At 41.6% G+C, this 24,219-nt stretch overlaps 2 protein-coding genes across 7 annotated transcripts in view; one reads left to right on the top strand and one right to left on the bottom strand.

Annotated features, from left to right (window-relative positions):
* The window catches only part of MED12L (mediator complex subunit 12L), a 764,678-nt gene that overhangs the window by 430,211 nt on the left and 310,248 nt on the right, over positions 1-24,219 (bottom strand). The gene's annotated exons all lie outside the window — the stretch shown is intronic.
* Positions 18,649-24,219, top strand: part of P2RY14 (purinergic receptor P2Y14) — a 63,328-nt gene continuing 57,757 nt past the window's right edge. For 4 of the 6 annotated variants that reach the window (XR_003858640.1, XR_003858641.1, XM_029616040.1 and 1 more), the window contains exon 1: positions 18,649-19,015. Coding sequence is in view for 1 of the 6 variants with exons in the window: in XM_029616037.1 (XP_029471897.1) it covers positions 20,420-20,472 (53 nt within the window). In the remaining 5 variants the exon portion in view is untranslated. Of the gene's footprint in view, positions 19,016-20,217; positions 20,473-24,219 lie in introns of those variants that run through there. The other 2 variants (XM_029616037.1, XM_029616039.1) reach the window with 1 other exon arrangement.

Here is a 24,219-nt window from a genome sequence, read left to right as displayed (position 1 = left end):
CTTTTCTGTCTGCTTGGTCTCAATATCTGATGACATCATAGCGCCAAATAGTCCTCAGAGCTGATTATTTTTCTCCTTATACTATGCTTATTCTTTCCCTTTTTATTTTTCCCTACAGTATCTGACTTCAGTTGAATTTGTGTAATCTTAATGTCTTTTAAATCTCTGTGAAATTTAAATTCCTACACTGTGCTTTGTCTAAATTCTGTACACTTTTGCCAGCCTACTCACTGGTAACTAGGGAAGCCAGTGATGCTTCCTGAGAAGTTTCATTGGATTTAATTATATAGGTATCCTTTTTTTTTATCCTGAATATTATTTCCTGTTTGTGCTTATTAGTTTCTATTTTTCTCCTTTTTACTTAAACTTGCTAACCTTCCCCCCCTAACAGTACTTGCAACATTGGTTTCTGTGATGATGTCACTGAAGTTCCTGCACTCTCCTTTCTAACATGCTTTCCCTTATCCAACAGCTCCACGTCAGTTTCCAGAACAAACTAAAAAATAAAAATACCTAAATCAGCCTTAAGACACCTTCAGCAGCAGGAGGTCAGCAACTTCTTCTCTCTCTTTTTTTTTTTTTTTAATGCAGCTCTCATCTCAGGAGGAGATCTCTGACAACAGTGTCAGTCTTTCTTTCTTTTTTTTTTTTTTTTAATTATTTAAGCTGGCCATTGATGGTAGCTCAATCCTCATGGTTTATCTCTTCGTTTATTCCTTTCCTGCGATCCTCTGCCTTGTTCTCTCCAGTGCTTGTTGTCACTTCCTGAAATGTTTTCCATCATTAGCTGTGACCCACCTTGGTCCGGAGGCCTTTGCATTCTGAGTGCACTTCATACTCATTGCCACAAGCACCAACAGCAACTGATCGCTGGCAACACAAGGCTGCTTCTGGGTAGCTGTGGTCCTTGCCTTCTCTCACAGGTTCTTTTTCCTTTCTTCAGTTTTGTCTGGCCTTTGCCCCTGGCAGTCCCTCATAGCAGGACTGGGCGCTGTCTTCAGTCTCTGTCCTGCTACTGTCACTGCCTCTGGCACAACTCTGGCCACCAAAAAATCTGAACCTTCTGGACTCTACTTGTGGAACTACAGGACAGGTAAGTCTTCTAACAATTACTTTATTTATTTATTTATTTATTTATTTATTTATTTCAAGCTGGGGAGAGGGATATGAGTACTTGGTTCAGGTTATTAAGGGGGGGGAATCAGAGTATTCTAGGGTCAAGTTAGGGGGCAATGTGTGCTGGGATCAGGCTGGGGAGGAGGCCAGGAGGGAATCAATGTGTGTGGGGCCTGAGCTGGTTGGGGGGGGGGGGGGGAATGTTGGGGCTGGGCCAGTTAGGGGGTAAAAGAATGCTGGACTCAGCCCAGTAAGAAAGGATCACAGTGTACAGAGGTTGAGCTGGGGAGGAAAGGGCACAGTGTGCTGGGGTCAGGCTAGGAAGGTGGGGTGAGGCACGTGCTGGGCTTAGGGGCACAATGTGCTGGGGTTGAGTTCATGAGTGACCCGATCGTGGGGGGGGGGGGGGGGGGGGGTTTAACAGTCAGAGTGTGTTGGGGTTAAGCCACGGAGGGGCAAGTCAGAGTATGCTTGGATTGGCCTGGATATGGGGTCAGTGTGTGCTAGGGTTGGGCTTGTGAAGAGAGAAGGGAGTGCTGAGGGATATAGCTGTGGAGGGGGATGAGGCTTGGGTATCGAGCTGAGCAGAAGGGAAGGAAGTGCAGCATCACGGCTGAGAAGGGTGGAAGGGATTGCTAGGTTCAGACTTGGGAGAAAAACAGTGAAAGGGGACCACCAGGGAATTTCAACAGGTTTCAGCTAGGAGAAACTATGAACAGCTGGATACTTTTCAGAATCTAGCTAGTAACAAACAAATACCACAGCACCATCTTGTGGTAAGACCTATTGCAAATTGATTTTCAGCAGCACTATCATGTGGGCATGCAGCGTGCAATTCAAAGTAGAGCCAATAAAAGGGGCCAGTTTGGGGTAATTTTTAAGCTGTGCTGGTAGCTTGCAGCAACAGAGTTTCCCTTGTTCTCAGGGGGTCATTTCCTGATGCAAAGTGCATGTGGTAAAATCAGGCACAGGGTTTTCAAAATGAAATCCCTGTGTGTGTGCTTTGCTCTTTCCGCCCTCAGCCCCACTCCTTCTCGATGGGGCTAAGAGTACTTTTACGTGGGTGTACAGAAACAATTGTCAGAAGATGCCTTTGCCCGTACAAAAACTTTTGAAAATTGCTTTCTGAGTAATACAACTATTCAAAGTAATCTTCGATTTTGGGAGTGAACTGCAGCTTGTATAATGATCTATATAGAGTGAAAGTAAAACTAATCGGATGCCTGGAAAATTAAGTATCACGAGGACTCAAATGCTGCACTTCCTTCCCTTCTGCTCAGCTCAATACCCAAGCCTCATCCCCCCTCCACAGCTAGATCCCTCAGCACTCCCTTCTCTCTTCACAAGCCCAACCCTAGCACACACTGACACTGACTGTCTTGGAAAAATATAATATCTTATATTCATCCCAATTCAGTTTTTGCAAATTTTTCAGCACTGAAACCCTTTTAGCCTCCCTCACTGACATAGTCCTCAGAGGACTAGATAATAGCCAATCATACATTCTAGTAATGTTAGATATCTCTTCAGCATTTGACACCATCAACCACAAAATCCTACTAGACAGGCTGATTGAAATTGGCCTGTCATTGCTCTGCAATGGTTCAAGTCATATCTAGAAAATAGATTTTATAAGTTAAACTTGGCAACCATGAATCTAAACCCATTGAACTAACTCAAGGGGTACCCCAAAGATCATCTCTATCATCTACTCTGTTCAATATACATATATGCTGCCCATATGCAATCTTCTAACTGACCTAGGACTCACGCACTTCATCTATGCAGATGATGTACAAATTCTAATCCCCATCAGTGAATCTATAACAAAAACTCTCCAACATTAACCATCTGCTCACCCAAATGAACCTAGCCCTTAATACCTCCAAAACAGAACTGCTATTATGTCACAAGACACATTTATTTATTTATTTAGGATTTTTATATGCCGACATTCGTGGGAAACGTCATGCCGGCTTACATCAAACAACGATATCAGTAAACGAAAAAGTTACATAGAACAGGGCAGGGACCTCGGGGAAGCTCGGAAAAGATAGGCTTTACAAAGGTATAAAATATATACAGCATTAACAATAACGAGTTAACCACAAATGCAATGTTAATGGGATACCAGAGTTAAATGGAGCATGGCAGGTGACTCTGTAAGGTTAAGGGGGGAAGTGGGCTTACCCAATCTATGATAGACATGGCAGTGTAACAATGAAGAGTTATTTAGTAAAGGTATGTTAACAGGAAACGGTAATCACATGAAGAAGGGGATACATGTTAAATGGTGAAGAGGGGATACGTGATAAATGGTGGATGCGGTAGTTATCAATAAAGGGTTGAGAATGGTTGCATTGATAATAGGGATGGAAGTTTACATGAAGAAAAGTAGGAGTTAATTATAAGCTTGTTTAAATAGCCATGTTTTGAGTTTTTTCTTAAATTTATGAGTGCACTAGCTGTACCCGGCCACGCGTTGCAGTGACAGAGCCAGGTTAGGTGGAAAAGAAAGAAAAGAGAATAGGGATAACCGCCCCCTGCCCCCCCCCCCCCCGAACATGGACGCAAGAACATCCCCACGCCCCCCCCCCCCTGCAGGCCCGCCGATACCTGTCAAAAATGGTAGTCGGTGGAGCGGGCGTTCGTTCCTGCATGGAAGTATTAGCGCCGGGCCCTTGGCAGCCAGCACTGAAACTGTCTCCGACGGCTGTTAGAACTTACTCTGTCAGTGGGGTGGAGCAATGGGAGCGGTCGTCTCGCTCAGACAGTAAGGGCGAAGGTGCGCCGGTTGCCAGTCCAGAAAATGGCATCGACGGGCCCTCGCCCTTACTATGTCACATGGGCTACTGCCGCCATTGGCGTTCCCAAGTGTCCTAGTAAGGGACAGAGCCGTCGGTGCCATTTTGATTGCTGGCAGCCGACGGCCGTAGTGTATGCGATGTGTTGCCCCCCCCCCCCCCAGCTGGAGCAGCCCGAACTATTCTGCCGTTTTGCGTGCGTTCTGAGGGTGTGGGCAGTAAGTAGAAAAGTCATGGGTGTGGGGGGTGTGAGGAGGGTGTTTTTGTGTGAGTTCGTAGGGTGTGAGAATAGCAAACATGTGGCATGTGAGTGGCCTCCTGGTGTAGCATGCTGGAATTTTGTGGGTTTTTGTGTCTTTTGGGAGGGTGTGTGAAGTACAATTGGCATGTGTGCGGGGGTGTGTGAGGAGGGTGGATTTGTGTCTGGTTGGAGGGTGTGTGAATCCCAAACATTGGTCACGTGTGTGTGGGGTGTGAGCGTTTGTGCAAGGTGTAAGACCTTGCGCTTACGTCCAGCAGATGTCGCTGTTTTGTGGAACCAAATTTTAAAACTTTTTTTACCAGCCCCCGGTGTGACATATATGTAACGTAAGTGTAGAATAACCTTGCCGTATGTGAGGTGAAGCTTGTGTCCAAATTTGAAAGCAATCGGTTCACGCGTTGCTGTGGCTGAGCCTGGTTAAGTTGAAAAAAACAGAACAGAGCAGTAAAGGTTACAGTTTGTGTGGTTTTTTTTTTGTACCCCAAATGAACAGCACCAGCAAAGAATAGTTTAAATATGCAAGCACACCTTCCTGGCCCGCCCCCCCCCCCCCCCAGCCCGGCAAAATACAGCAACCCACGCTACAGCCCCCCTCTCAGGAGATGTGGAGAATGAGTGCCCCCCCTCCCCTGTGAAAAACGCGCGGCGGAAAATAAGAACGGTCCTCCACCGTGCTCCTCCCCGGCTACCTGTGAAAACTGCCAGCCGGTGGCGAGGGTGTGTGCTAGGGTTTGGTCCGCCGGCTGCCATGTTGCAAAACATCATCGGTGAAAGATGTGCGTCAGGATTCCTGACCTAGTAAGGGCAAATGTCCGCTGAGGATATGGCGCAGACGGGCTCTTGCCCTTACTATGTCACATGGTGTACCGACGTCATTGTTGTCTCCGAATAGCATAGTAAGGGCAAGGTCCGCCGGCGCCATTTTTGTTGACGGCATCCGATGGCCCTACTGAATGCGATGTGTCCCGGACTGTTCCTGTGGTGCCGGCGGAGAAGCAAGGACTTGTTTCAGGTGTAGTGTGTGATCGGAGTGCAGTGCGTGGGTGGGTGGAAGAGGGTACTTTAATTTAAATTCGGAGGGTGTGTGAAATGCGTGGCTTCCCAATGTAGCAGCCAGGAATCCGTGTTTTGGTGTGTTTTGGGAGGGTGGGTGAAGTAAGTGACATTGGCAGGCGTGTGGGTGGGGGTGTGTGGTGTGATGAGTGTGGATTTCTGTGTGTTATGAGGGAGTGTGAATGAAAGACAATAGCCCTGTGTGGGGGTGGGGTGTGGTGTGTGAGTGTGTGTGAAAGGTGTAAGAGGTTGCGCTTGCGCCGACGGCCACCAGATGTCGCTGTTTTGTGTAAGCAATTTTTAAACTTGAATTACCTGTCACAGGTGTGACCTATATGTAATGTAAGTGTATAAGATCCTTCCAGTATGGGAAGTGAATGTTGTGTGCAAATTTGAACGCATTCGGTTAAGCGGTTGGCGAGATTAGCGACGACGTACAAACTATTTAACATTTTTATTTATATAGATGATAAAATAGTTTCTGACCTGGCACCCAATCAAATTAAATATCCAATTACTCTTGAAATGAGAGACCTAGGCGTAACCTTAGACAATGAACTAAATTTTAAAAAATTTATAATCAATACAATAAAAGACTATTACAAACTTCACGTATTAAAGAAATTAAGGCCCCTCCTACAGCACGGTGACTTCAGAGCAGTTCTACAGGCACTGATAATCTCGAAAGTCGATCACTGTAACACCTTACTATTAGGACTCCCAGCTTCAACTATCAGACCCCTGCAACTCTTACAAAACGCCAGTCCCAGAGTCCTCACAAATACCCGAAGAAATGAGCATATCACACCGATCCTAAAAGACCTCCACTGGCTCCCAATTACTTCCAGAATTCTCTTTAAGAGTCTAAAACTAATCCACAAAACCCTACATAATCAAAATGTTCATTGGCTCGATGCCTCCTTTCACAACCAGACCCCCCAAAGAACCACCAGATCCGCTAACACTGGAACCCTACTTACACCCTCACCCAAATCTACACACCTCCTCTCCACCCGTGAACGATCACTATCCCTTGCTGGCCCCTCCATCTGGAACTCAAGGCCCCTAGAATTAAGACTCGAACCCTCTCACACACTTTAAAAAAAAAAATTAAAAACCTGACTATTCCATCAAGCTTACCCCAACACACGCTTCCTCTACTACTCCTTCAAACACGAGTCACGTTATTATCGCCACTTACTCAGTTCTCCTACATATCAATTAATAATGTTTTCTTATGTTATATTGTTTATATAAATTATAAATTTCTACTAATAATTCATTTCTCCTTATTTATTTATTTCGAGATTTTTATATACCGCGGCACGTTCAGAACATCACCTCGGTTTACAAGGAACCATAATGCAGCAACAAGCTTTACAATCAAATATTTAACGGAGCAATACATGCAACAAGCTTTACAGTCAACTTAGAAACTAGAACCATTTTTTAAAATAAATATCATTGCAGGACAAGTACCAAGGATTACAGAAATATTTGATAGAGGAACCATATTTGAAATACGTATAGTAAGTGTACAGTAGAGAGATTTTATTTTTGGGGGGGGAACAAGTGTCGGAAGAGGGAGTCAGAGGGGGGTTAACAGTGAAGTATGCGGCAGGTAAAGAGTACAGTCAGTCATGGGAATGCTTGTTTGAACAGCCATGTTTTTAGGTTTTGCTTAAATTTTCTGTGGCATTTTCTTATGTATTCCCTTTATATCCTTTTCCTCCCTTTTATCTCACCTGTTTGTTTTAACCTTGAGATGTTTTAATTTTTGAGATGTAATTTCTATTTTCTGATACCTTTTTGTTTATATTTAGTTCTCTGTAAACCGATGTGATGTGCAAACGAATATCGGTATAAGAAAAGCATTATATAAAAGCACACTGAGAAAGGACACATGTACTCAAAAAGGTTTTTGGGGGGGTTTTACAAAATGTTTTCGACTACAAATAAACTTACATCATTTCATAGAATATGCACACTACATTCATACTATAAACACCATAACAGCAAATATATTTCTACTATTTAGCGGCTCAACTAACACAGTACATATAAGATTGAGTCAAACTTCTTTACAAAAATCATTCATTTTGAAATCACAGAAGCAATGTAAAAATTCAAACGAAGAATCCTTGTAGTTACATATTTGGTTTTATTTAACTTTTCCACACTTTCCTTTTCACGCACCCCCACCTGCAGTCACTAACATTTATCCCCTCTACTTCCCCCAGCAGCCGCTCTTTCACCCCTAACCCCTCTTCCCTCCTCCTCCCATGGCTGCCACTTTTCCTTCTCCCTGCAGGCTTTCACGTGCTCTCTCAATCCTCCCTCTGCCACAGCAGTAGGAGCCCATTCCTGCTGCTACACTCGCACATCTCTGTCAGCTCAGTCTTTTTTTTTTTTTACACAGCACTTCAAGCAGAAAGGAGATTGCAGGGTTGCTCTTTTCCACTGGGCAGGTGGGAGGGAAATTGTAAGATTGTGAGGGAGGGTTCTTTTTCTATTGTTACATCAAAGGGGTTGAAGATCTCAGGGGTAGGTGGACAAATAAACTTTTTTTTTTTTTCCTCATGAGAGGTGGGATTGCTAGGTTTGCTGCACATGAAGCAAGCCTAGATTTAAGAAAGCAATCCCCACACCTAGTTTTGGTCACATAGCTTAGGCTCCCTAATGCTCAAAATCAGTGCTAGGTACCTGAATATTCTCCCTCCAACCAAATCCTGCCTACAGGTTCACCGGGTTTTTTTTTGGATTCCTAAATTTAGGCACCAAGAGGGGGACATTTTTGCTAAACACAATCTGGGTGCTTAACTCTGTTCTTTGGCACCTAGATCCTGCTGAATATCAGCCCGACGTTATACATCCCCAAGCAGGTACATTCATTGGCGCATGTTAAAAACGTGGGTCCAAAGTGGACTCGTGTTTTTTGAACGCACGCAGATCCACCTCTCCTGGGCTTTCAATGACATACGCAAATGAGCTGCCGCGCTAAAAGGAACGCACAATGGATAATTTGTGTGCCCCTAGCACTCTGCATCGGGAGCCCAGGAGAACTGGCTGTGCATCCACAATAGCCTGGCCAGATCTCCCTCCCCACCCCCAGCATGGCTGTTCCCAATTGCTCCTTTTCACTGACACGTGTCAATGAAAATACCAATCCCCTTTCAGGGCAGCCTTCTGAAAGAGGATTGGCCATTTCACTGACATGTGACAGTGAATGGACCGGTCAGCAGTAAGTGAAGTAACAAATAAATTCATATTAAATGCTCTGTGTATGCAGGTTACCAAAATGGATGCTCAATTTATGAGCATCCGTTTTATCCTGCAGCAGCTAATTTACTGGTACAATATGCATGCACAATATACACAGCCCTGAGTGTGTATATTGTGGGCTCCCAAATTTTTTTTTTATGTTAAGACTTTTTTTTTTGCATGATGCTGTTTTCTGAGGTTCTTCCTACTTAGTATCGCAATAATACTAAGTAGGAGGAACCACAGAAAAGCAGTCTTTTTTTTGTTTTCAAGTTGAGCCCTTGATGTGCGCGAAGACTTTATGCCTGCTTCAGCTCAGGCATAAAATTTTACGGGTTAAAAAGTGCGCCTCAGGCACACAGGAGTTTTTTGCATCACGGGGTAATAGCTAATAGCCTCATTTACACGGAATTTACATGTGATGAGCACTATTAGCTATGTGCTATTTTGGAAGCGCGTTTTGGACGCACTGATCCCCTTATTGCATCAGAGGTTATGGTCGTACATCCAAAACACACATCCAAGCACTCGTTAACCTGTGCACTAGGCTCCATGCAAAATTTTATTTATTTAACTCTTTTTTTTTTTTTTCATTTTTTATTTTAAATTTTTACATTTGTTACATGCATTATTCTCCAAGAAACACGGTAACAATACCCAGAAAGATCACAAACTATCAATATATTTATACAATTTCAAGAGTATATTAACCTAAATATAGGCATTATTGGGGGCAAAAGAAAATTGAGCATGAAGAAGAAAACAGAAAAAGTATTACTATAGGTATTCGATAGGTTCTAACAGTAATATCTCATTATGCCGATCCATCAACAGGGGTACTTTGTGCATGGCCAGTCAGAAATTCCCTGAGCTGTTCAGGTTCAAAAAATACATAATTGTTGTTTAGGTATCTAACACAACACTTGCTGGAATATTTTAAGACAAAACGGGCACCTAAAGTTAGTAACCCTCTCTCTCATTGCAAGAAATTCCTTTCTACGGTTTTGTGTTAGTTTAACCACATCGGGATATATCCAGATTTGTGCACCGTAAAACAGGGCCTGCCTGTGTCTAAGAAACATTTTCAAAATATGGTTACGGTCTGAAAGAAAAGCAAATGAAACCAACATAGACTTCCTTTCTTTAACTTCAGAGTCTATTGATAATTCCAAAAGTTCAGATATATTCAGAGAATCTCTCCCCTCTTCTTCTCCTCCAGTACCTCTTTGCAGTAAATAGTATATTTTTGTGCAGACTGGTAAATATGTTTCAGGTAGCTTCAAAATCTGTTTCATATATGTCTTAAACAATTCATGTGGAGAGATTTTCTTTATAACTGGAAAGTTTATTACTCTTAAATTCAGAATTCTTAGGGGCGGATTTTCAGACTCCGCGAATAGGCCTACTTTTGTTTGCGCTCCAGGCGCAAACAAAAGTACGCTGGATTTTAGTAGATACGCGCGGAGCCGCGCGTATCTGCTAAAAACCTGGATCGGCGCGCGCAAGGCTATCGATTTTGTATAGCCGGCGCGCGCCGAGCCGCACAGCCTACCCCCATTCCCTCCAAGGCCGCTCCGAAATCGGAGCGGCCTTGGAGGGAATCCTCTAACCTCCCCTCACCTTCCCCTCCCTTCCTCTACCTAACCCACCCGCCCGGCCCTGTCTACACCCCCCCCTTACCTTTCTCCGGGGATTTACGCCTCCCGGAGGGAGGCGTAAATCCCCACGCGTCAGCGGGCCTCCTGCGCGCCGGGCCGCGACCTGGGGGCGGGTACGGAGGGCGCGGCCACGCCCCCGGACCGCCCCGGGCCGTAGCCACGCCCCCGTATCCCACCCCCACAACGCTGCCGACACGCCCCGAAAACACCGCAACGACCGGGACCGCCCCCGACACGCCCCCCTCGGAGAACCCCGGGACTTACGCGAGTCCCGGGGCTCTGCACGCGCCGGTAGGCCTATGTAAAATAGGCGCACCGGCGCGCAGGGCCCTGCTCGCGTTAATCCGGGCGGATTTACGCGAGCAGGGCTCTTAAAATCCGCCCCTTAACGTATTCTCAATTTTCTCCAATCTCTTCTCAAAAACCAAATCAGTTTTAATTATATTTTGTTGTACAGACTCCACTCTAGTTATTCTCTCTTCATGATTTTCAAATTTAAGATTATAAGTTCCAATCAAAGTATTATTTATCACTGTTTGATTTTTGGTTTCCATTACTGTATTTGCCAAAGATTTCAAAGTGGACTCAATTGCCTTTAATGCAGACCATACATTCCCCAAAGAAATACTTTCAGGCTGACCCAAGATAATATTCACAGTCTCTGGGTCCGGCTGGACACTTCTCACTCCCCCATCGGTTCCTTTTTGCGATTCAGCACCCAACATTTCTGTGGGCTGAATCGGGCTCCGCTCTACCAAGGAGCCATACCGTTGCACAGGGCAAATCGCTCTAAACTCCGGTGTACTCACTGCTGCCGCGGCCATCTCTCCTTCTCTCCCGGCTACAGCTTCCACTGGGTTCGCTTCCTCAAGCTCAAAAAGCAAACTGCTTGAGGCGCTTGCTGGTATGTAAGAGCTTTCACCCTGTGTAGGGATCACAGGTCTGACCGGCGCACCGGGGCTCAAGGAAGTATCTGGGGTCAGAGGGGACGGTGTTCGCTCATCTACCGTTCCCCCAGCGACCAGCCCCACCGGTGTTCTTACTGCAGCATCGAAGAAGCCTTCTATCTGCGTCTGGAGGGGGTCTGCCACAGGTAAGCTCATCTGTGCCCCCCGAACCTTCCCCTTCCTTTTTGTATGCGGCATTTTCGTCGTCCAGTATGATATAAGAATATGGTTATAGGAATTCGACGCGGAGAGCCTGCCTCCTCGGCATCCTATCGGGCGGCCATCTTGCCCCTCCAACTCTTTTCTATACCAAACATTCATGAACCGTATCATATCATGTCGGTTTACAGGAAACAAGGGGGATATAACTTAACAAACCAATTTAACCAAGAAGCAAAGTTACATTAAAACAGGGTAACATGAACTTGGGGGGCTAGGATAGCCGGAGATAAAGGACAGAAGTTAACTTAACAGGCGGAGGTTAGGCGGGGTGCCTAGCTGACCATATAGCGGGTCTGAGTAGATGGCATTTGCAGGATTTAGAAATGTTGAATCGGCCCCATTATGGGATTAACACTCCAAAACTGAGCCTCAAAAACTGCAGGAATCATTCAAACACACCACAATTTAATAATGTTCACTAGCAGTTGCATCTCTTATTCCCAGACTATGAAGAAAAAAAAAAAAGAGGCCTTATGACTGATAACAACGAGAAAAAAAAGGAGAGATTGTGTTTGAACTTTTGGATTGACCAAAGCAAAGCGCGCTTTTTTTTTTTTTTTAAGTATTCAAAGAAAAACAAACCGTCAAGGATAATTGTTTTACACTGATATGTTATATAGCACCTGGAAGTGTCATACTTGGCATCAGACTGCACTCTAAGGTAATGTGACAATTCAGAAAGCGATAATCAAGTCACATCATTTTAGGATATAAATTTGAAACAAAATTTTTGTAGTATCAACACCATCAAAATAAATATTCAATGATATTTATGGGTCACAGTCACTGTGTGTAGGTGCATTCAGTCCTTCAAATCACTTAACAGAGGATAAAGGCTGTGTAGATCGTCATTATAATCCTGACACATGATACATTTTGCTTATTGGAGGGTAGGGGGGGGGGGCTGCTTCAGAGAGAGAATTTTATAGCAAATCCCCAAGGAGGAAAATAAAAGTAATTCTATACGAATCTTTTTAACCAATAGAATACACAGCATATTCTTATTCAAGACAAAGTTAAATGCTTCACAAAATTAAATAGCATCCGCGAAGGGGAGGCTAGAGGAGAGCGCTCCACTCTAACAGGGGCACTTTAAACTCGGGGTGGGTTTACATACACAGTAGGAGGTACAAACAGCAAAGTTGACATCACTGAAGAATTTCTGCTGTTGGAACCTATGAAAGGTACAAGAAGAGTTTATTTGTACAATGCACTCTAGATGTAAATAGTAGAGTGACATTCTTCTCTACAGAGGCGCTCGCTCTCTCTCTCTCTCCTTTTGATATTTCTTTGGTTTTTTTATATTTTGGAATTGACCAATCCTTTATTTTTTTAAGCACATTTTCATGCACCATTTAAAAACAAACTTTACAGGAAATAAAGCATTCGGGGCTATAAACCATGTCTGTTAAAAAGGTTACATTTTTAGTAGGAACTATTCAAAATAGTAAGAAACACGTCATTGAAAATTCAAGGTAAACATTTCCACTGATCAGATTTACTGTTCAACCACCTAGACTGCACCATTAGATGTGGTGGCTTAATTTTTGTGAACTGAGCTAGAGCCTACGTTGCATTTATAATCATTTGTCCGGGATCAAGATAACCAATCCCAAATATATAAATATTTTTTTGAAAATATTTTTTCTCAATGCACTTAAAATAATCCTCTAGTAACTAGTAAAAGCAAAGTGGCCCCAAAACTTATCTTAACGCTTCAGATAATGAAGGAAGCTGAACTTGCTGTTAAATAATTTGATTGCACAGGAACAGGCCTTTATATGAGGTCCATTAATACAAAATGCCTCAATATACATTTAAAATACTACTGTGCGGCATTGCTAATTTGAGCAGAGTTTTATTTTTTCTACACATAACCATGGTGTGAATTTCAATAAACACAATAAAGATTGCTTATAAATGATGTGACCAAACATCAAGATAAAGTGATAAAATAGATTGGAGGAGTGTATCATAAGGGCTAAGATACAGGTGCCTTGTTATAATCATTTACCTTCTTCTCACCACCTCTGAAATGCTATTTCTTCTTATTTTTATTTTTATTTCCTCATGTGCAATACTAACCAGGTTTCAGTTCATGAAGCAAAAGTTTCTCATTTGTGACAACTTCACTTTTATGAAAACTTGGCTAAAGGTGATGCAGCAAACAAGCTGCGATAGTATAAGTGCACGATTCAGGAAAATTCACGGTGCTTCAAAAATCTTGCAAAACATGAAAGTACTGAATTTATAAAGAAAACCATATATAATCCAAAACAACTTGCTACATCATTGCCTGACGCAGGCCGCGTTTTGATCGTCCTTCAGCAGGGCTGCCATTACAATGGCGCTTCTCTTCTGCCAAGTATAATGGTTGGACTCTGGCTTAAAGTCATGACGGGTGATGTATGCGCTGACTCTAAAAGAGAACCAATCAAAGTCATGACTTAATAGTAAGAAACTGAAAATAACAAGAGATGTTGAAAAAGAATCAGATTAAAAAGAGCCAGTCTGAGTCTTCATTTAGTCCATTGGGAGCCAAAGCCTGCAGCTTATAAATGCAAAAATGTTCACAATAATTCAGTCTTGCATATGTGTCCTCCCCTCTCAGATCTTAGTACTTGATCAAACACAGTCCGTTTGAGTTGGCTGAATTCATGATTAAAGTCAATGCAATGTTGAAGGAGCTTGCAATTTTCTGGCACGAAGGCAACTCCAGTGTTCTAGGAAAGGTCACAGACTGCTCTAGTGGTGCGTCCTACACATATCTTAGAATAGGGACAAATAAGAGATCATAAATTTGGATGTGCAATTAGTAGTGAAATGGTGAACCACTTTGCTAGAACAGGCAAGATGTCCATAAATCTCCTTTTTTGAAGGGTCTGCGGTATCAATCAAAGCTTCATGTACAAGAAAGTCATGTATGTTATCTGTTAAATTTATAACTCTGAATGTCATCTTTTAAACCGCTGTGATCTTTACATGGAACGACGGTATATTTTATTTTATTTTTATTTTTATTTAGCATTTTTTATATACCGAGGTATAGCAGAGTTGCCTTCACTCCGGTTTACATACAGAAACAACATGTTACATAGAACGATATATATAAAATGTCTAAATAAATAAATATTAGAGGAGTTTCCTTAAAAACATTGTACAATGGTAGAACATGCCAGTGTCATTTGATGGCCGCCGCAAAACTAGCGGCTTTAGTGTTATATCAAAGCACACATCCTGTTCTTGACTCAGAGTCACGTGCTTTGTAATCTAATAAACTAGTGTGATCTGAAAATTTTGCTCTGTGCTATGCTTGATGTATAACAGCTCTATAACCACATTCTGAAAAAATGAGATTTCCAAATTTGCGCATGTTCTTGGATTCTGCTAGGCTGGAGCAAATTCAGCATGCACAAAAAAAAAACTGTGCTGCTTTAAATGAGAGGGAATGATGGCTGGCTAATGTAAGAAGATAGTTCCTGTCTGTCACTTTTCTATAAAATAGCGGTCAATACCTTAACTGGCAAAAGAGCGGTTCCCTCATACAATACAAAGTGGTTCCCTCATACAATACAAAGTGGTCCACCATTTCACTACTAATTGCACATCCAAATTTATGATCTCTTATTTGTCCCTATTCTAAGATATGTGTAGGACGCACCACTAGAGCAGTCTGTGACCTTTCCTAGAACACTGGAGTTGCCTTCATGCCAGAAAATTGCAAGCTCCTTCAACATTGCATTGACTTTAATCATGAATTCAGCCAACTCAAACGGACTGTGTTTGATCAAGTACTAAGATCTGAGAGGGGAGGACACATATGCAAGACTGAATTATTGTGAACATTTTTGCATTTATAAGCTGCAGGCTTTGGATCCCAATGGACTAAATGAAGACTTAGACTGGCTCTTTTTAATCTGATTCTTTCTCAACATCTCTTGTTTTTTTCAGTTTCTTACTATTAAGTCATGACTTTGATTGGTTCTCTTTTAGAGTCAGCGCATACATCACCCGTCGTGACTTTAAGCCAGAGTCCAACCATTATACTTGACAGAAGAGAAGCGCCATTGTAATGGTAGCCCTGCTGAAGGACGATCAAAACGCGGCCTGCGTCAGGCAATGATGTAGCAAGTTGTTTTGGATTATATATGGTTTTCTTTATAAATTCAGTACTTTCATGTTTTGCAAGATTTTTGAAGCACCGTGAATTTTCCTGAATCGTGCACTTATACTATCGCAGCTTGTTTGCTGCATCACCTTTAGCCAAGTTTTCATAAACGTGAAGTTGTCACAAATGAGAAGCTTTGGCTTCATGAACTGAAACCTGGTTAGTATTGCACATGAGAAAATTAAAATAAAAATAAGAAGAAATAGCATTTCAGAAGTGGTGAGAAGGAGGTAAATGATTATAACAAGGCACCTGTATCTCAGCCTATATGATACACTCCTCCAATCTGTTTATCACTTTATCTTGATGTCTGGTCACATCATTTATAAATGATCTTTATTATGTTATTCATTTTCATTGTATTTGTGGTTTGGATCTCTGGTATTGTGAATTTCAATCAGCCATCTCTCTCTTCTAATATCTCATCTCAGTAATCGACTGTTGCTCAAGCTGGATGCTGTGCAATTGGTTTTTTCTGTTTTTTTTTATAGTGAGGTGATCTAATTATTTCTTTAAAATGTACGTAGAGAAGGAATATAAACAAAACATGAAGATAAAACTAAGGTATTAGACCCAGGTGAAACCAGTAATGTGACCCCCACCCTCCACCACCAGAAGCATTCCTGCTCCTCTCTCCTACCCCACCCCCCATTCTAGCCCCTGGACCCAGGGTGTGCTGAGAAACTGGCAGGGAGTGATTTCACCAGCTCCCACTTTCAGACCTGCCACGAACCTGTAAGCAAAGCCAGGTCACGGTGCTGCTGAAAGCCACTATCACGAGAGAAGGCCGGCAGAGCGAGGGCAGTAGAGGATATGGCAGAGAGCATATCAACAAGCTCCAGTTGCTGTTGCAAGGCTTGGCCCTGAATCGTTGCTGGTCCAGTCCAGTCCTGTCTCTGGCACTCCCAAAACTGTGGCATTCTAGGTGGCCACCACCAGCCCTGCTTAAAACAGCCATTCAGGAAAGTAAATAATCCTGTATAACTAAGTCCACAATACTGTACAGATCCTGTTTCTTTCCTCTGTAGCCTCAACATTGTTAAAGGATGCTTTTGCAAGACTAATGCATAACTAAAGGAAATGATTCTTTTTCTTCATAAACTGGCAACAATCAGACAGGCCATCGGCTAGGATGCGCAGATTGTTCCGAGATAAACAAACTAACAGATGACACACAACATGTAAATAAATGTCATCATCCTTTTACCACACAGCCAGTGGTCCTGAGATGGGCTTTACAGGAGCTGTACCTCCAAGCCCTATCCGATTAGCACACGGCAATACAAACCATCACCCCACACTGTCGTATCTTCCCAGGGATTTATTTATTCTGAGATAAAAGGGGACATTTTAAAACCATCTGCATTGAGACAAAGTCGGTATTTACTTTTTATCTACAGATTTAGCACTAATTTACAAAGATCAAGTTTACATGGCCTTCTGCTGTGAAATTTGCTGCAGATAAAAAGCATCCATGGGCATTTAAGGCCTGCTTTTTGTGCAGATGCTTTTTTTTCCCCCCCAAAGGAAAACAACATGCATAGATTTGAAAATGCAATATATGAGCATTATTTTCCATCCCTCCGACCACGCCTCCTCTATACATGATTAGAAGTAAGTATGTTGTGGAACACTACCTATAGTTTGAGCCACACTGACAGCAGGTTCACATTCATGCACTGCTATTTATATATCTAAATGGCTTCAAAAGTTGTCATCTAACTGAACAGCAGTTATCTTACTTACAGGCATTTACCATCCATGCTTCATCAGTAATTGACTAACAAAATCCCTTGCTGGGTCTGCAAAGGAGCCAACAGGAATAATTCTGACCAGTATAACTCATTTCCTAATGAAACAGCAGGATCATATCTTTCAGTCCTAGCCCTTCAGGGTAATTCTTAATTAAAGTGCCAAAGGCAATGGTCAGATAATTGGTGCAAAAACAATGAGTTGTAATATGACCACAAATAACATATGTGGTCATACCTCTTCCCTTTATGTCATTCATTATTCAAATTAAACAAGATACCTGGCTGCACCCCATGACGTGTGCTGCAGACTGCTCCAAGGTTCTGGAATGTGGCAGGAAACATCACCCGGACCCCAAATCCTGGCAATGTCAGGTGCACAAGGGGGTCTACTCTACCCACTAGCAGGAACATTTCCACAGTTGTTGTATTGGAAGCAATGAGAAAATCCAGAGGTAATTATGCCCAGGACCCCTCCTAAGACAAGTCGGTTTAGCTCTTCACCATCTTATGCTCACCATGCAATTCCTGGAGGCACTCCATCTAGTTTCCCTCAGTAAAGACAACTCTCTATCCCTCTGGAGATCCTTTCACTCCCTAGCTAGTGCCTATCACAATGCCCACATACTCAGGATGTAGCAGACTATAGACAGTATCATCTCTGGTTTAAAGCTGGATATAATTTAATCTGATATTTACATCCAACTCTTTTAGTCCCAAAGGACCTCCCAGAGCAGCTGGGCAGAGCAGGTTATGAACCCTCTGGACCTCATTGTAACATAAGGTTACAATGAGGTCCAGAGGGTCCTCCTTGTGTCCTCCTGCTGTCGCTCCTTGTGACCTTGGGCAAGTCACTTTACCCTCCATTGCCTCAGGTACAAAAACTTAGATTGTAAGCCCTCTGGGGTTAGAAAAATACTTACAGTACCTGAATATAAACTGGTGTGATATCTCAATTGAGATCGAATGTCGGTATATAAAAATAATAAATAAATAAATAAATAAATAAGGTTTCATCATAGTCCCAACAATGGACCAAGAGCATATGGAAATAAGATTCCTTAAAGTTGACATCAGTAGTGCACGAGACTGTCTGGGGGAAGGTGCAGAGCTGCAACATGTGAAATACTTATGTCTGTGAAAATGCATATATTGGAATGTGAGTAGTTAGATTTAAATAAAATATATCTATATAAAACAATATATGAGCAATGGAAGGTCTCAGAGCAAACATTATGTCGTGTCCCAGACGCCATATGCACACCAAACACACCCCTGTGCACATGTAGCTATTAGCTAAAGAAAAGAGGTCACAGATAAGCATGGGAAAAAGGTCTGGAGGGCTTTTGCTGTGATTTTCAGCTCAGCTAATCTTGTTCTTTTGCCAAATATCCTTTTAGCTCCAAGCAGAAGGCAGATCAGGCACTAGTTTTGGACATCTGCAGTACTTAACATCTGCCAAGGTTTAAAACATTTCAAAAAACTTTCTTCAAGCTGTGCTGCAAGCATTTCATTTTGGAAATGAAGTAGGAGATGGAGGGACCCTGTCACCTGTCTAGTGGGTGACGCACGCTGCCCTTAGCTACAGCACCCAGAAAAGATTCAACATATTACTAAGTGGACACAGTATCTGAAGAAGGGACTTTTGGAGTCCAGAAAGCTCATGTACTACAACATCTTTTTTGTTGGTCCTTTAAAAGAAATCAGCTTACAAAAGACTACAGTTTTCTCCTGAACTAAGATTGTTACCAGAACTTTACACCACAACATCTGGTAAGTAGGTTATAACTTTTCTTATGCAATATGACTTAAAAAAAAAAAAAAAGGCAAGAAGCTTGCTCAAAGGTGCACAAAGCTGTAGCAGTAGTTTTTGGCTTCATCTTACCACATATTCTACCATGAAGGCAGAAAAAGGCTTGTTTCAGGTTATTGCTAATCTGGGTGCCATGTTGCCCCCCCCCCCCTTTTGCAAGTTTTGGCTCAGCAGTCTGTATGTTCCTGCGGCCTTCTCTCAAAACAGGATATCATAGAGCAACTCCAGTCCTGAAGTGCCCCAAACAGCTCTAGTTTTCAGGTTACCCCCAAGGAGTATGCATGAGATATGTTTACATCCAGTGGAGGTAACACATGCAAATTTACTTCATGCACATTCATTGTGGATATTTTAAAAATCAGGCTTGTTTGTGGCACACCAAGACCGGAGTTGCCTATCTCAGTCACAGGGTGAAGTTTAATATTGTACATTGATCACATCTATAATATAATAAGCTGGTCATGAGAACTGATTTTTCAGCCATTGAGATTTCTACAAGCTGTTCTAAAAGGAGCTATACACTGCTGAATTAAACTTTAGAAACCTATTTACATGATATAATGCCCGATCTACTAAGCTTTTTTTTTCCACATTGACAGAGAATGGGAGATATGTCATAGTAAATTGGATCCTTAGATTGTATTCGGATACTGCCTTCTGACCATGCAGAGTCCATCAAGAAAGAAACTTTTGCAAAGAGACATGCTACAGTTCTGTCCCTGTTAAACCAGAAATTTCTACAGTTTTTTCAGCTAAATTTAGTTTATTTTAATAAAAACAAAAAAGTAAGGACCCTGTACTACTGAATGCACTAAGACTGTTATCAGATTCTGATGTTATAAAAAAACCAAACATGCAGACCAAGAGAACTGCTGAACACTAGTAAATGAGACCAACACTGTTAAGCAGATCAGCTCCAAACTAATAGAAAGAACAAACTAAAATCTGTTTTAGAATAACACATGCACATGCCTTTCCACTTAACTTTCAAGCAGGGCTTTTTTTCAAGGGGTACCTGTCAGTACCATGTACCAGCAACTTTTGATTTGCCCTGTGGTTCCTCAAAAAAAAAAAAAAAACACATCCTGTGAATACCAACACATTTTTTTTTTCCAGGAAGACAGCACTGCTATCACCAAAATCAAACTTGCACTTTATTGAGAAGTACACTGCCCCTGCCATGCTGTGTAGTATCAAGGAAAAGGAAATAAGTTAGAAGCTAAAGCTGATTCTGATCACCAATTATTTCAGCTGAGAGAGTTTAGTTAGCTTGGGACATCAGATCATTCTCTCAACAATTCACTTCCTAAGATCTCCAGTGCAGCCAAGAAAAAGGGTTTTAGAACTGCAGGTCACACAGTGTGATGGAAGCCATACATTCCTTACCGCACACGAAGGATTATGCCAACAAAGAAACGTAAGTTGACTTATAACGTCTCTAAAGCTGGATGTTGCAAATCAAAAGCCTTGCTTACGTAAAAGCTGAATAATTCAATTTTTTGCTCCCAAAGATTATAATCGTACCTGGTGACGCTATGTGAATTCTTATGTGCATTATCAGGATGCTCCTTTCGGTCCTGCTTCACATATTCCAAAGCTTAAAATGAGCTAGTCACATATGAAAACATGGTGAAATCCTTAACTGCAACCTAGAGCCCCGAGACCTTTCCAGGGGTTTTGCAAGAAGGGAATTACTGCAGGGCCAGATGTACCTATCAGATAATTCCACAAGTTTAAAGAGAATGATTTTAATGTATTTGTTTGTTTTTATATATCGACATTCATTGGGTAATATCACATCGGTTTACATTCTAACTCGTGAAAAACTGGTAAGACTAAGGTGTCTTAGCGTTGATACATTGTAACATAGATAACATTATAACTTGGGGCTAAGGTGATAAGATGTTAATAGATAGCAACATTGCAACATAAACATAATAAGCATTTTAACATGATAACTAGTTTTACAGGTATATAATTATATCAAGCATTATTAAACATGGTCGATTTATTACAGGGAGTGGGTTGGGTGGGGGAGGGTAGGGGGAAGGAGGGGGTGGGCATGGGGAGCTATGTAGGGGGGAAGGGGGGAAGATGAGCATGCTGGTAATTGTCTTTATTAAGTTTGATATTCTAGCATTTCTGTACATTGACTACCTTTTTAAATAAATGGGTAACAAGAGAAATGGAAAGGGCCGTGTAACCTTTTTTTTTTAGCACATCAAAAAGACATGCAAATAACTGCACGCTAATACACACACACGCTTCATCTCTTTCTCGCACACACATAAATGCCCCCTTACCTACAGTTTAAAATGTGCAAAATAATAAAAAAAAACAAAAAAAAAAAGTGATAATACGAGAAAAGATACATTTATAAATGCCACTGTTATAGCAAACCTTCAGCGCCAGCAAAATCAGTTAATACCTGTGTTAATGATGTTCCATGAATGTACGTTACCATTATGTAACACAACAGAATACTCATTTGAAAGGAACCAATATATATAAATTTTACTTTATTTACTATGAATTTTCAGACACTTTTCCCCAGTTGTGCCTTCCTGGTTCTCTTCATATACCCTGCAGCTAACTTCAGTACTAAATTTTCAGATCATCATGTCCATCTCCTACAGTAGTCCCCTGATGATGTAAAGCTATATTCTTCGGAGGAAATAAAAGATATGTCACTTAGTAATAAAATGGATTCCTTCAGCCGATCTCAGAAACACAGTTTGAATGATTAGACAACAGTCTGATACAGAGCCTGCACCCACAACTATATGAGATGAGAATTAGTATTTCAATATTTGCCATCCTGGAACTACAATATAATTTGCATGAGGGTACAAATTGTATCTCAAGGATAGGGATAAAGATCCTACATGAGACTAAATGCTCTGTGGAAACTGTAGGGATTAAAATTCCATGTCTGATGGGAAAAAGTATGGTGGGGGTAAACTACCATCCACCTGTCCAGAATATTTACAGGAGAGGATGTTGAAGACATTCTCGTGCCATAAACAGTATTTAATGGTGATGATTTGGAGGACCTGAAACAAATCACGGTTAACCAGGAAGATATAATAGGTCAAACTGACAAATTAAAGAGTAGCAAACCACCTGGACCAGATGACATACACCCTAGAGCCGTGAGGACAAAACCAGTAAATTTATTCAAAAAGGCATGGGATAAAGACTGTGGATGCCTAAAGGCTAGAGCATGGAAATAAAGAAACGGGTATATGGGGATAACCTGCATGGAGTGGCAGTTACTCCCTTTAACCAATTAGCTTCCATGATTTGGATACAACTGCAACATCGCTCTCTGATTCAACAGTGGAGGTGAAAGAGGAATTGGATTCAGACAACAGCCAACACTGGGCCATGATTTTTAAAGTCCGAGATACTGATATGCAGACATTAGTGAAAAAGCATAGGACTGCTTCCACAGCCGTCCAAAAGTAAAGCAAGTTCAAGTTCAAGTATCTTTTAAAATGTTATTAACCCCTTATATACTTATCCAAGTTATATCGACCTGTTCATTGTAAGACATTTACTTGTCAATGTTACTGTTAAAATGTAAACCGAATTGATCAGTAACTCTGTTATTGGAAAGTCGGTATATAAAAATGCTAAATAAATAAATAAATAAATAAATAAATAAATAAATAAATAAATAAATAAATAAGTAGCATTGTCTGAATTATAAAGGCTGCTCACCCCATAAAAATGTTGCTATTATTATTACTATCCTTAACTTAAGGCTTGGCATTTACTACCCTCAACAGAAACATGGGGAAACCTGCACGGAGCTGCAGGTACTATCATAAGAAACTTGCTGGGCAGACTAGATGGACCATTTGGCCTTTTCTGCCATCATTACTATCAGGCCGATACAGTACAGTGCGCTCCGACGGAGCGCATGTTATCCTGCCATTGGACGCGTGTTTTCCCTTACCCCTTATTCAGTAAGGGGCAGAAAATGCGCGTCCAACCCACCGAACCTAATAGCGCCCTCAACATGCAAATGCATGTTGATGGCCCTATTAGGTATTCGCACGCGATTCAGAAAGTAAAATGTGCAGCCAAGCCACACATGGGAAATATTATGGTGATATTAAGTCAGAGGTCCTGAAGAGTAAAGAAAGTTTAAAAAAAAAAAAAAATTGGAAGTCTGCCAGGGACCGTTGGGTCGAAAACCAGACAAAATTGAGCATCGGCTGTCAAACCTGCTGACAGCCGCCACTCCTGTCAAAAAGGAGGCGCTAGCGACGCGCTAGTGTCCCTAGCGCCTCCTTTTGCCCGTTTCTACCGCTGGACCTCATTTAAATACTGTATCACGCGAACAGGCGAGTGGCCTGTTCGCCTGCTCTCCCGCAGACTTTACTGAATCGGCCTGTAATTTTGTATATTACTAGCAGAGGCGTACCTACAGTATTTGGCACCTGGGGGCGATACTTCTTTGGCACCCCCCTCCCCCCAAAATATAATTTTAAAATTTCCTAAACATCAATAAAATATTTCAAAACAGCAGACACGTCAAATACCCAATAATTAAAACATATACGGATTTTAAAAATCTCCCGCTCTCCATATCTGTCACCCTAAGATTGTTGTATACTGGGGGTATGCATGCGCACACACACACAATATGCTCCATCTCTCTCATACACACACGCTTGGTGAGAGACAGAGGGAGCATGTATGCATGTGAGACACACACATACACACTCTCTCTGTACCTCTCTCACATTTATTTATTTATTTTATTTATTTTTATACCGGTATTCGTGGGTACATCATATCGGTTTACAGAGAACTGTTATGTAATTTTACTTTATTTTAAGTATTTATATGATAGAAGTTTTTTTTATGATTGGTTTAAACTTTATTGTATTCTGTTTTATTATGAAAAATTGTATTTTATATTTCATTTTATTTTAAAGAAATATTGTAAACCGGTATGAAGGTTTATATACCAACATCAGTATAGAAAATTAATGAATGAATGAATGAATAAATAAATAAATAAATAAATAAATAAATAAATAAATAAATCTTAACAGAAATTACAAAAAACAAGGGAGGGGAGACCAGGAAGACAGGGGACACAGAACGCTGTGTCCATAAGGAACAAGGAGAAGAGTCTATATATACAGGG

The sequence above is a fragment of the Rhinatrema bivittatum genome, chromosome 9 (genome assembly GCF_901001135.1).
Source record: "Rhinatrema bivittatum chromosome 9, aRhiBiv1.1, whole genome shotgun sequence".
In the NCBI taxonomy this organism is placed as follows: domain Eukaryota; kingdom Metazoa; phylum Chordata; class Amphibia; order Gymnophiona; family Rhinatrematidae; genus Rhinatrema; species Rhinatrema bivittatum.
Note: the sequence above shows the minus strand (reverse complement) of the source record. Positions and strands in the feature narration are given on the sequence as shown.